The sequence below is a fragment of the Musca autumnalis genome, unplaced genomic scaffold, assembly GCF_047663935.1.
Source record: "Musca autumnalis isolate F117 unplaced genomic scaffold, ASM4766393v1 scaffold_2, whole genome shotgun sequence".
NCBI classification, from domain to species: domain Eukaryota; kingdom Metazoa; phylum Arthropoda; class Insecta; order Diptera; family Muscidae; genus Musca; species Musca autumnalis.
The window spans coordinates 35,156,073-35,170,107 of record NW_027411755.1 but is presented as its reverse complement, the minus strand read 5'-3'; the positions used below and the strand labels follow the sequence as shown (position 1 = coordinate 35,170,107).

The 14,035-nt window shown below is 33.4% G+C and overlaps 1 protein-coding gene across 11 annotated transcripts in view; it reads left to right on the top strand.

Moving 5' to 3' along the window:
• The window catches only part of stai (stathmin), a 517,066-nt gene that overhangs the window by 338,417 nt on the left and 164,614 nt on the right, over positions 1-14,035 (top strand). Inside the window, exons 1-2 of one of the 11 annotated variants that reach the window (XM_073967538.1) lie at positions 1,383-1,526; positions 2,096-2,730. The exons of 2 other annotated variants lie outside the window; for them this stretch is intronic. In XM_073967538.1, coding sequence (XP_073823639.1) covers positions 2,655-2,730 — 76 coding nt within the window. In that variant the 5' untranslated portion in view covers positions 1,383-1,526; positions 2,096-2,654. Of the gene's footprint in view, positions 1-1,382; positions 2,731-14,035 lie in introns of those variants that run through there. 8 more of the 11 variants (XM_073967529.1, XM_073967537.1, XM_073967528.1 and 5 more) reach the window with 8 other exon arrangements.

Below are 14,035 nucleotides of genomic sequence, written 5' to 3'. Positions count from 1 at the left end.
ACACCTCTTCACCAAAAATTGTCAAGAAAGGTCGATGTATTGATAATGCTCCCATATAAAAGTACCTCCCGATTTTCAGTAATTTGATGATTTTAACTACAATATTAAACCGAACAAGCAGTAATTTGACAATTGAAGTTCTTAGTGGTCACAACACTTCTCCATAAAAAATTTTCAACATAGGTCCATGTTCGGATATAGCTCCCATATAACGGTACCTCCCAATTTTCAGTAATTGGCAATTTTAGCTAAAATTTTTAACCGAACTAACTGTAATTTGACATTTGAAGGTTGTAGTGGTCACCACACATCTGCATCAACAATTTTCAACATAGCCCCAATATAACGATACTTCCCCATTTTCGGTACTTTGAGGATTTTACTTAAAATGTTTAACCGAACGTAGGTCCATGTTTTGGTATAGCCCCAAAACAAACCTCCCGATTTTCCGTACCTTAGCTTTATTTTTTGGACGAACTTTCTGTAATTTGAAATTTAAAAGCCAACAAAAATTGTTCACAAAAAGTTCATATTTTCGTATAGCCCACATACCTCCGAACTAGCTGATAATGACATTTGAAGTTCTCACGTTATGTACCGATTTTCGGTATTTTGAAGATTCTAGCTACAATTTTTAACCGAATTAGGAGTTATTTGACATTAAAGGCTCCCATCAAAACTGTCAACATAGGTCCATGTTTTATTATAACCCCTATATAACGGTACCTCCCAATTTCTAGCCCACCAAAAATTTTCAACATACATAGTTAGATATAGGCACCATAAAAAGGGCCTACCGAATGAAACATTTTATGTACATTATCTGACATTTTAACGTACCCACTTAAAGTTGGGGACAGGAATGAAAACTAATTAATCCATTTTAGTTCAGAATATTTTATGGTGGAGGGTATGAAAAGTTCGGCCCGGCCGAACTTAACGCTTTTTTACTTGTTTTCTTTTCCCTTATGAACCACTGTTTCTTGTGCTTTTGTTTTAACTTTTTGGGGGTACAAATTTGTAATTACCGCTTTTCAACGTCGTTGTTCATTTTAGTTAAGGGAGTAAGAGATGGAATTATTGGCGCATGTCCAATGAGACACATTGCTGTGAGGGAATATTTTAATAAGGAATTTAAAACAAAATTAATTATTCAAAAATTTTTGGTTCAAAAATTATTATTTATTTTTAGCTTAGAAAATATTAAAATAATAAAAAAATAAAATTTGTTTATATAAAATATAATAAAAATCCAGAAAGATATTGTTCACATTATACATCCCTTTTGGGGATTTTATTGGCTATAATGATGTTTTGTTCTCACTACCAAGGGAGAGAGAGAACAACATCTCGTTCTTAATGATATAACACAAAGTGTCCTTGCGTAGTTGCTGCCACATTTCACCCTACAACTACTGCTATATTCAAAGACCATCCATTAACGTTAGTCCTCCAGTCAGTTTAACTTCAGCGTTCGTTGCGTTTATACCGTTATTTATATAGTTTGTTCTCTTCGCAAAACAAAAGTAAGAAGAAACAAAAAATATAACTAAGAAATTTTGACGTTTAAATTTCAATAATTTCTTGTGGTATAAACGACGTCTGTGTCCTATTCTCTCACATAACGGTTTCAATAGTTATAACATTCTCCCATTCTCTTTAATTTCAATATTGAGAAAACCAAGTTACCGTTAACAAACACAGTTTTGGTGGATGACAATTTCTGTGTCTGTGTGAAGGTGGTGGAGTCCTGCAATTGTGTGTGTACGTGTCTCATAAGAGTTGATTGTGAAAACTACAGCCAACTTCAGTCAGTTAGATTTGGAAGCTATAGCGAACTGTCATTAGACGACGACAACTACGCATAAATCCGCAAAACGTGATTCATTACAAGCTCTAAAGAAAAAAAAAAAGAAACACCACGATAGAATCAAGAAACGTGTTTGTGTAGTGAACAAAAGAAAAAGAAATAAAAATCTAATAAAAGTAGAAGAAATAAACGCAAACCGTCTGTATTAACACAAAAAGGACTGTTTAATATTTTTCCAAAATTTTCTATGGAATAAATAATAATAATATTTTTTTCAAAATCTAGATTCTAGTAGAAGTCCAGAAACCATCCAAAAAGTTTACAATAATTGTAGAAACAAAAAGAAGAAAAATAATTTTGTAACAAAAAAGAAAATAAAGTGAAATATTTATTGCCAGACACCGCCCTCTAAGAAAAGCGCTAAAAAATTAAACAACAAAAACACCGAGCATATCTTCTAAAACACAAAGAAATACAACAAGAAAAATTATTGCTGCTAAATTTGCATATTTTTTTATTAGCAACAACAACAACACCTTTCTCTTGCTCTCCTCAGTCTCGCTCTCAACGGCAACTTGTGGTTTAAATTTATCCTTACAACAACAACCACAACAATAACAGAAACAAACAAGTGTTCCCTTTTTGCTAAAACGTGTGATTTAACCAATATCAACGGCACCATCATCTTCTGTCTGTATCAGTAACAATCTCCCCTTTGGCATTTTTGTCTACAACAAAGTTTTGCGGCCCAAGTTCCCGTAAATCACGTTCAATATCCTCCAAATACATTTGTTGTAATCACCTTTTTTGAAGTAGCAAAGCACAAGAAAAGTCCTTAGTCATCATGTTGATTGGATTAGTACGCGACTCTGTTATGCAGTGCTTCTGCCATACATGCCGGGCACCCATACTCCCAGCTGGTAAGTGTTTTTGCAATTTATCTGTTCCAATTTTCTTTAAGCTCTCCATATGGAGTTGCAAATTGTAATTTATATATAAAAAAATGTAATTAAAATTTACAACTGTTTTTCGTGTATATAATGATTGGAGAAAAAAAAGAAGCAAAAACCATTATTTTTTAAGAAAATTTAAAATTATTTGAGAAAAAGAAAATAGTTTTAAATGACTTTGAAACATATGTTTAGGTTATATAATCATAGCATTGCCTAAAAGTATACTGTGGATATAAATGTCTATGATTTTACAATAGTTTTGAATGAAGATACCAAATTTTTAATGGAGATACAAAGAAAATATTTTTCAAAATTATAAATGTTCAATTAAAAAATAATAAATAGTTTTTTATAGTCTATACCAATACCTGATATATGGGAAATATCACCTCCATTCTCTTCTGAGAGACTAGAAAAAATGGAAAATATCAAGGAATACTCCCCGATTCTACTTTAAGCTTATTATCGCCCGAGCAACTTGATGATGTCCATTTTATCATAGATCTACATAGATAATATCCCCAAAAATATGCAATGAAAACATTAGTTCCTTCTTGCCTAGAAATATACTATCGAAATATAAGAAATATTAAAGGCTAGTTCCCAATCCTTTTTTAAAACCAAATAATTGCCAAATCTTATTGGAGTTTCGAACCACCAAAACAAAACATGGAGAAAATTTCAAATCAATTATTGGTGAGGACGATCAACGGGTTAACACCACCTAATATCGAGGACGTCAGTTTTATCATGGCACAACGGGTTCTATATTATAGTCAAAAGGTCTCCACAGATTATATAAATTCTTTTCCGCCTGAAAGCAAGCATTAATTCGATTCCTTCTTTTTGTAAATCCTTACAGAAGATAATTTATAATAAATATTAGCCTATTTCAATTTTATTACGATACTACATCCTAAAAGTATGCCCCAAACAATAAAATATAATCTCATTTCCACATTTATAAAACAGTATTAGACCTCAGCACGTTACTAGTGTTATGCATAATAAAAAAATCTTAAATAGATACGCAAAGTATGTACAAATTATATATTAGTATCGGGTGCCACCGTGGTGGAATGGTACTATATGGCCTTGCACGCTGAAGGTCGTTGGTGCGATTCCTCGGCCAGGCAACATAAAAAATTTCAACGGTGGCAAAATAACCCTCATTAATGTTGGCGACATTTCCTAAGTATTTCAGCCATGTAAAACTTCTCTACAAGTGGTGTCTTAAGACACGCCGTTTGAACTCGGCAATAAACAGTAGGTCCTATATCATTGACCTAATATCAATCGGGGTGCACTCATTGATATGAGAGAAGTTTCCATGTTTGTGGAATACTTATCTATTATATATTTGTGTTTGGTGATAAGTGACTGACTGACTGACTCATCATCAACGCCCAGCTAAAACGGCTAAAGGTAGGAGCTAAAGGTGGTGCAAATGTGCGAAATAAGGCCGGGTTTTGCAAAATTCGTCCTGGAACCACAAAAAATAACAATAACAAAAATCCTTATTATTATTATTTAATTTGACAAATGTGTTGCCAACTAAGTACATAAGTAAGTAATAACAGTTACTTACTTATGTACTTAGTTGGCAACACATTTGTCAAATTAAATGCTATAATTTCTTAATACCGTAAAATATTACAAACAATTTCAAATTTTGTTGTTTACTTTTAGGCACAATTATTTTATCGTAAACCAATATATATTGGAAAGACAAATTTATGTCTATGTCAATTTACTGCAGTTGTGTAGTTCCGGAACGATCTAGTTCCAAGGAACTATTCCGGACAAGGAACTATTTGTAACTATATACGGCACGTGCATTTATATAGTTCCTTTAGTTCATATAGTTCCAACCGTGCATATAATTCACTTCATTAGTATTATTTGTTTTCTTAGTTTAATCCCACAATTACTACAAACTTTCACATTCGTTTCCTTCATCATTCAGATGCGTCCACATTCTTAAAAAAACGTAAATCACATCCACCAAAGATAAAAACAAAAAGAACTATTTGGAACGAAGGAAATGAAAAGAACGATGAAAGAGAAAGATTTATTGAAATATATCGCTCTCGGAACTATTTGGAACGAAGGAAATAGAAAGCACGATCAAAGAGAAAGATTAATTAAACTATATCGCTCTCGGAACTATTTGGAACTAGTTCCTTTTGGGAAAAGTAACTAGAAAGATCGATCCGCTCCCAACTCTACAATTTACCCAATTTCGCTGTCAGTGGTCCGAATTGACAAACATATTTCAATATTGGGCAAATGCATTTTTGTCCGTAAAATGTTTGGCCTTGAAATCGGTTCATATCGATCCAAATTTGGAACGAAGGAGATAGAAACAACGATGAAAGAGAAAGATTTATTGAACTATATCGCTCTCGGAACTATTTGGAACTAGTTTCTTTTGGGAAAAGAGTAGCTAGAAAGATCGATCCGCTCCAGGAACTAGATTGTCCAACTCTACAATTTACCCAAGTTCGGTGTCAGTTGTCCGAATTGACAAACATATTTCAATATTGGGCAAATGCATTTTTGTCCGTAAAATGTTTGGTCTTGAAATCGGTTCATGTCGATCTAAATTTTAGTATTATTCCTACATAACCATGCCTATTTTCCTCTCAAGTGGATTGTAATTTAGCCTGTAGGGTTGTTTGTCGCTGTAGATCATAGATTGATTTAAAGTATTGAACATATTCCTCAGCCGAATAAAGCATTTTAGGGTCTAAGACAGTAGAAAATCTAGAAGTCCTAGTCCTTTAACAACATTAAAAAATTCTCAACGTTGGCAAAAAAAAGCATCATATTAAATCCCTGAGTATTTTGAGCCATCTTAAACTTCTCGACAAATGGTGCAGTTAAATAAGTTGTTCGGAATCTGCAATAAGAAAGATATCCTATATCACTGAGATAAATATAGCATCGGGCTGCACTCATTGATATGGCAGAGTCTCTCCTTGTCCTGTAAAAGATGTTCGTGATAAATAGGTTTTATCCACATTTTCCATTCAAAATGTTTGTACATGCACAATTTACTTGTAATTTATTCGAAACGATTTAGGGTTTCACTATCGGTCTTCAATAACAACACAAATTGATGTATTTAAATTTTCTACCTAAAAGTATGCTCTTTTATGAATATTTCGTACACGTTGTGTCCAATTGATAATGTTGAAATATAGATGGCACTGTAGCATGAACTTCACTATGAAAGATAGTTTGGTATTGTACTTATTCTTCTAGAACGATTGTAGGGAACCTTGGAAAATTTCAACTTTATATTAACCCAGCAAAATAAATTGGAAGTAGTGCAATGTAGACTACTTCTTTCACGGCATGTTTTTATTCAGTTCAAACGGAGTCGTGAAAAAGGCACTCCATTCCTCACATTTTAACCGCATTTGGATGTAATCCAAAGAATCACATCCATTTGTCACATTTTAACAACATCCGGAGGCAGTTCAACGGAGTCGTGAAAAAGGCACTCCAATTCCTCACAATTTAACAGCATCCGGATGCAGTGCAAACGGAGTCGTGAAAAATGCACTCCGTTCACAACATTTTATTAGCAGTTGTTAGAGATCCCTACATGTACATAAATCAGTTTGTACATCTCTACAGGCAGCGGAATACATTTCCAAAAAGAGATAATCGTGTTAACATTTCCAAACATTTGTTAATACAAACTAAATAATATTTAATTTGTGAACATTTTTCCGGTAACTCACGAGAAGAAAATTTCCCAATGGAGTGCTGTTGGAGTACATGTCGAAATCTTAACTGGTGATGGGAAGACAATATCAAACCCATTTAACAGATGAAGCAAAAGCACTTAAGCTTGGATTAAATGAAGAGCGGAGGAAACACACATGTTTGCGGTTGAATTCAATAGAGAATTTTCATAATTTGTATTAATTTAATAAAGTTATTAATATTTTTGTTTTACACAAATAATAAATGTATTTTATTTTGCTCTGAACTGCCTCCTATACTACCCCAAAGGGTCAGTTAAAATGCAATGCCAAAGGGACAGTTAAAATGCAGTGCCAAAGGTTCAGTTAAAATGCAATGCCAAAGGGTCAGTTAAAATGCGGTGCAATGGAGTGCCTCTTTCCGGGGTCACTCTCTTGTAAAAATCATGAGTGAAAATGCATAATTTGATGCACTTCCAAATCTATTGTACATATCATTTACCTGCCTCTTTGGAGGCAAACTTTTCGCTGGGAACTTATCATATTTCTCCTCTCCTTGCTTCCATCGTTCTTAAATATTTGACCTAAAAGTATGCTCTTTTATGTATATATCTCAGTCATTGTAGGCAATAACTGTAAAGTGTAGATGGCAGTATAGCATTTACCAATTTACTTACTATTCTAGAACGATTACCGTGGAATATTTCAATCTTATCTTAACTTGCTTCATTTAAGCATTAAAGATCAATTTGTCAGTACGAGTTCAATCTTCATCTGTCTCCTCTCTGTACTTCCATCTATCTTCCATCTTTGTAAATAACTCGTACTCGTAATCCAAATCTTTGTTAAACAAATTAAATGATGATATTTTTTAAATACATTTGAAAAAAAAGCCATTCATACATTGGATATTCTTTAGTCGTTTCACCGTTGGTTTTCAATAACAACACAAATGAATGCATTTTTATATTTGGCCTAGAAGTATGCTCTTTTATGTATATTTCACAGTCTCGTACCCAAAAACTTTCAAGTGTAGATAGCACTGCAGCATGAACTTTAGTATGAAAAATATTTTGGAAATTTACTTACTTTTCAAGAACGATTACAGAAAGAGATTTTAACTTGTTTCATCTGAGCATTGAAAATCAAAAACTCGAACTCTGCCTGTTTGTTTAAAATTCGAAACAAAAAAAATATGTTCAAATAACATTCCACTTTTTTTAACAAAAAATGTTTAAAGAAATACAACGCCATCTGTACATTAGCTATTTTTCTAGTCGTATTTTATAACTCTCTGTCATAACTAGCATTAGGAACAATGTCACAATAAGAAAAAGTAACGTTATTGTGTTTAATAATAAATTATCCCTGAAGATGTTGGAAAATACCAACGGAACGCCGTATAAAAACTGGAATAAATAATCTATATTTTCATTAACACATTAAGGACCTGTAAGCGCAATAAAACAAAATCTTAACAAACGAAATAAAAAAGGTCAGAAGGTCGAAATGCAAAATTAAAAATTAATTTTCATTCGCTGGTTTCCACAATGTGTTGCACTTTATAGTTTCGAATTTACGCAAATTGAGGAATTAGTGTATTGAATATTCGGCCTAAAAGTAGGCTAATGTATATTTTATCTTCAGACATTTCCAAATTTGAAATGATAAAGTTGAAGTATAGATGGCAATAATTGCACGCAGGTAACTATAAAGTATATTGTGGTGATTTATTTATTTTATTTATTACACTGTGAACACAAATTTTGGGGCAGAGATAATTCCTTTTGTAGATGAAAGGACAGATCCGCCGTGAGTCGAACTTCCGCGTAATCGCGTGATGAAGTTTTTGCTAGAGACCCTGTAAGCCATCAGGAATTAGCGTTATATTTTTGTTCACTGTTGTTCTTGCTTATTTTTGAGATGACATGACTTCAGTCGAATCGAATGACGATTATTTTCGTAGAGCACTTCGACCTTCTAACTCGCTTCTTTTAATGTCCTTTTCGTCCTTTATTTTAAGAGCCGCTATAAAAGTACCTCGAGATGACGATTTTTAGCTTCGAAATGTTCTGCAAAATAAAAGCCTCTGTCTTTCCTTATTCTTTTATCGGAAATGAATTAAGCAAGAATTGAATGCCTCTTTTGTACCGAGGCCTTAATAATTATTATAATTTAATTTAATAATTTCAAGATTTAACTTAAATGATGGTTTAAAAACTTTAATTCCTATATTTACATTTATTCCTTCGTACAATGCCAAGGAAATTGTTGTTACAAAACGTTTGCAGCGTATTTCTGTAAAATAGTCAGCGAAACTCAAAATATGCAGTTTATTTGCCTTGGCGTTCATGATCAATTGGTCAAATAAGCTGTTGAATGAACATATATCCACTGCTACTCTCGTTACAAAATTCACCATTCAACAGGTAATTTATTTTCTTCATTCGATTAGTCACGCCTAATCTCACTATTGTTGTTTTAATTTTTTTAAAGCAGGATTGAACGGCTTTATTTTCAATAAAGTATCAGTCATTCATTTAGTCCATAATTTGACCTTATTTAAATTCTAAATATTTACGCCGATTAGCCTAGGCTAATCTTAAATTTCTTTGGTAAGAAGTACTTACATATTCCGCCTATAAGTATACTTCAATACACTAATACCTCGATTTGCTTTGCCTCGATTTGCGTTGTTTCAATTTGCGTTAACAAAAAAATTATAGATTTTGTTTCGATTTGTGTTACAGATTCGATTTACGTTATATAAAAAATAATATATTTGACTTTAAATATCGTGAAGAGGGCATTCATGGGTTCTTAACGTCACACGTTAAAACAATTAGAAAAGATTTTTTATTTCAGATTACCTCGGAACATGCATTAGAGCCAGGTCAGGCAATTAGGCGCCCGTGTGCGCTCATTTAACGTTGCTCTCTCCACACACACAATTCAACCTATTGAAAAAGCATGCACTCACACAATGACGCCCCGTAAAGTATGCAATAGAAAAGTATGGTGCCTGACGCTGCATTAGAGGGACAATCACCAGCGTCTAATTACCGTCTATAATTAAAACAGCTTTTTCAGAGAAATAAAATGCTATAAATCATTCGCATAATGCGACGATTGTTTAATGAATAAATAATAAAGAATATTTTTCATGGTCTTGTCAAAGGCGTGGCATTTTATAGAATATTTTTGTAGGGCCTTGACATAGGTGTGTGTTTTTTTAAAAAATATTGTTTTAGGACCCCTTTAAAGGCGTGGGTTTTTAAAGAATATTTTTCAGGGTCTTATCAAAGGCGTGGCATTTTATAGAATATTTTTGTAGGACCTTGACATATGTGTGTGTTTTTAAAGCATATTATTTTAGGACCCCTTCAAAGGCGTGGGTTTTAAAGAATATTTTTTCAGGGCCATGTCAAAGGCGTGGCATTTTATAGAATATTTTTTCAGGGCCATGTCAAAGGCGTGGCATTTTATAGAATATTTTTTCAGGGCCATGTCAAAGGCGTGGAATTTTATAGAATATTTTTGTAGGACCTTGACATAGGTGTGTGTTTTTAAATAATATTTTTTCAGAGCCTTGTCAAAGGCTTGAGTTTAAAAAGAAGGAAAATGATGACCTATTTGAAGTGTTGAACTGGCAGTCATTTATTATTTTACATTTTTAAATTTTTGCTGACAATATCTTCTCACTCAGCCTTAAATGCGGCAACACTTTCCAGTGTATCTTCCTATTGTGCTTTTGAATAGGCTACAAGGAAAAAGTTATCTTGAGATTTTTTTTTCTTCAAAAAAAACCGATTTCCAATGAAAAATCATGACATCATTTTATGGCAATTTCTTTCATACAATTGTATCGTTGATATAATGGCCTCATTACAGTTTATTACCCACCAACATAACCACAAATACAATACCCGGGAATGTTAAGAACACAGACAGAATAAAAGGATAGCTTTTATGGTCACATTAACGAAATGCGACACAATTTTTTTTTTATTGAACTCTCTACCACCAATACACATATATAGTATGTTGTTTCGGTGTGTGTGTGTGTGTGGCGGTATTTAATATTTTATAGCAAACAATAAGAATCAGAAACAGAGAAGAAGAGGGAAGGAGTTATAGTACTGCACTTGGTAAACGATCCAAATCGACCATCAACAAAACCCATCATGCACCAAAACCAATATCATTGCATACTTTTAGTGGTTTTGTTGGTGCTGCTTTTGAACTCTGCTTTGCCCTTTTTTAATGGCAAATAATATTTATGTGCATACAAATTGGCGGCGGTCATGAATTCATGAGTAGTACATGCAAGTTAATGTGGCATTTTTTTGTTGTAATGGCAGTGATAGTAAAAATCACTGCAACAAAAATCAAATAAAACAACAAAACAAGCATAACCTCAAAGCAAAATGGGCAAAAAATTACCCTCAGGTCTTTTGAAATGCAAGGAATAAAAAAAACACTATTACTAATTACAAACAATTTTAATTATAAATTATTTATAGCTTTGTTTTTCACAAAGGACAAAATGATTTGTTTCGTTTCAGAAAATAAATATAGCCTACCTTTTAGGGGTCGGGTTGGGTATTAATTTCCCATTGAAAAACAACACGACGCGTCAATTACTAATTTATTTTTAATGACTAATCAATAATGCCCAGTTGCATGCTAGGTGTGGCCGCCGGCCCTTGAACTCATCAATTGCTTGTTGTTGTTGTAATAGTTAGGGGTGATGTAAGTTCTTGGTCTACCGTTTGGGGCCAATACATATTTTCAAATGCCATTGAATAACGTTTTCCATGTAAGCCTTTGTTTGAATCATTTTTCTTCCTTTGTTATTTGATTTTCCAAGCCCACTACGCCTCAAAGTAGGCAGTAAATAAAATAGTTTGTTACCCTATCCCCTGATGTATACTATGTGTACGCTCACTTTGACTATTACCTTGTAGCTTTTTTATCGTTTTCACTCTACATTCTAGCAAATATTAAATTGTTTTATGGCTCCAAATTGTTAGCTCTCTCCTGCCTGTGTCGGTGCGATTTTTTTTCTGTAAGGCGCCAAGGAGTCGCCTTTATCGTGTTTTATTTTTGTATGACTAACAACTACCACGGAATATTGTTTTTGGTAGAGAATGTATATATCGTTGGAGGGGGTGCTAAACGGTGAGTCATCGAGTGAGTAGTCGTGTTATAGTTAAAGGAGAGGGAGCTCACAAGAAATTACATAAAATTAAATGGAGTGTAAATAAAAGGACAACAAAAGAAAATTTTATTTTTCATTTATATTGTAGTTTTTCTTTGGTGGACATTAAATTTCTTTTGGGCATTATTGAACTTTTTTTTTTTTTTTTTTGATGAGCAAATTTTGTAGGGTAGTGAAATTACAAGCTTTATATATCATAGACTAAAGTCAAAAATATTATGTCCAAAAAGCAAATAATTATCGTTGCAATTTTATCAGATTTAAAATGCCAATGCATACTTTTGGGGATGTATGTAAATCGTACACTATGATAAACAATTAATCGGATTTTGTGTGGCATATCATGGTGGACAATTAATATTGCACTATCGAAGTCATCAAAATTGTACCCAACGAGCAAATCTTTAAAAATCATTGCATACTATTGGATCTTGGGGCTAACACCTTCAAAATTTAGAAGAATTGGGAGGTAACCTTTTTTAACGGGCTTTAAGAAAATGTGAACACATATACCTACAGCAGAGACTAACAGCCACTTTCTGTATGTCGAAAGAAGAATGTGTGCGAATGAAACACGTCCAAACTCTTGTGTGTGTTTTTAAATTTGTTTTTTGTTTTGAAGCAAAAGCAAAGGTAAAATTATTTCAAAAACTAAAGTTTGGGTGTGTTTCATTCGCACACATTCTTCTTTCGACATACAGAAACAGGCTGTAAATACAATATATTTGGTCATTTCGTTAGGATAATGTTGCTAAAACCACGAAAATATTAAAAATATGGTCGGTTCCACCTATACATTTCAGAGGGGAAAGTTTTGTAACCTCAACGAATACTAAATACAAATTTTCAGCCATTTCGTTGGTATAGTTATAAAATACAAAAAATCCGGAGGTATAGTTCCATGGGGGCCCATATAGCTGATTTGCAATACCAAATATCCAAAGATTAGTACAAACTTCTGTTTGTCGAACGCATAAGCCTAATTTTTGCCTAGTAAAATTTTGTGCAAACTAAATCGATTTCAAAAGTGGATCATATTAGTCCACTATTCCGTGAACACGCAAAAAAGTTCGATATTTTTGGCTAAAACGGTGCACAAGATAACTGTCGAAGTGAATGAGTACTCGGTGTGGTCCATACTTTGGACAATGTCATATTTTTTTTTCAGATATAGATGAGGTTGATATATTTACTATTCAGTACACTCCTTCAGGTACCTTGCACACAAAATTTCAATTTACCTGTGCAATGAATGACAACAAAACGCACATAATTTGGTTCATTATCGATGCGAAAAAGAGAGACAAGTTTATATACCTTACCGCCATCTCTATGCCAACTTTAACATTATTGTTGGACAAACAGTTCGGTAAGGAGATGCACTAATACCTCGATTTGCGTTAATAATTGGTTCCGACAAACTTCAACGCAAATCGAAACACATGTTTGAACGTGTTTGTGTGAAGAACTTATAATTGGTTCCAAACTTGTTTTTTAGAATGACAAGACCCAAAAAGAAATTCATTAAAAACCCACGACTTTGACAAGGTCCTAAAAAATATTGTTAAAAAAATCACGCCTTTGACAAGGTCCTAAAAAATATTGTTAAAAAATTCACGCCTTTGACAAGGTCCTAAAAAATATTGTTAAAAAATTCACGCCTTTGACAATGCCTTAAAAATATTCTTTAACAAACCACGCCCTTGACAAGGCCCTGAAAACATATTCTAAAAAATAATATTCTATAAGAACCCACGCCATTGACAAGGTCTTGAAAAAAAATATTCTGAAAAAAATGCACGCCTTTGACAAGGTTTCTTACATCGACTAGTGTTGCCTACTTTCAGGCTATAAAGATGTCACGATCTTTCATCGAGAACAATTTGTCAAAGAAAAATCTCAAAATATTTAATTGTGTACACTTTTTCAAAGCAAGACACATTGAAAAGTGTTGCCGGATTTTAGGCGGAGTGATCTTATATTGCAAACCACGTCCTTAGGTGAGCACTGCTAAAGTAGAAGCTATAACTGATCGATTGCAAAACGACTTTGAGTCCCCTGATGAACCGTTTCACCATTCTTTCTACGATTCTGTTTCCAGCGCAGTGGTGGGAATGGGTGACCGAGCTACCTTTGAAACGTTCTCAAGATCCTTTACGGCCGTAATTGATAGCATCGAAAAATTGTATAATGGTTTTTTCTCACGTACATGTGTAAGCGAGGGCATTGCAGGCAGATGCGCCAAAAGGTCTAGTGGTTTAGAAATAATACCAGGCATAACATTTAAAAGGGCTGGATCGGTTTTAGTTTCCTTTCAACAACTCACTGAACCTGG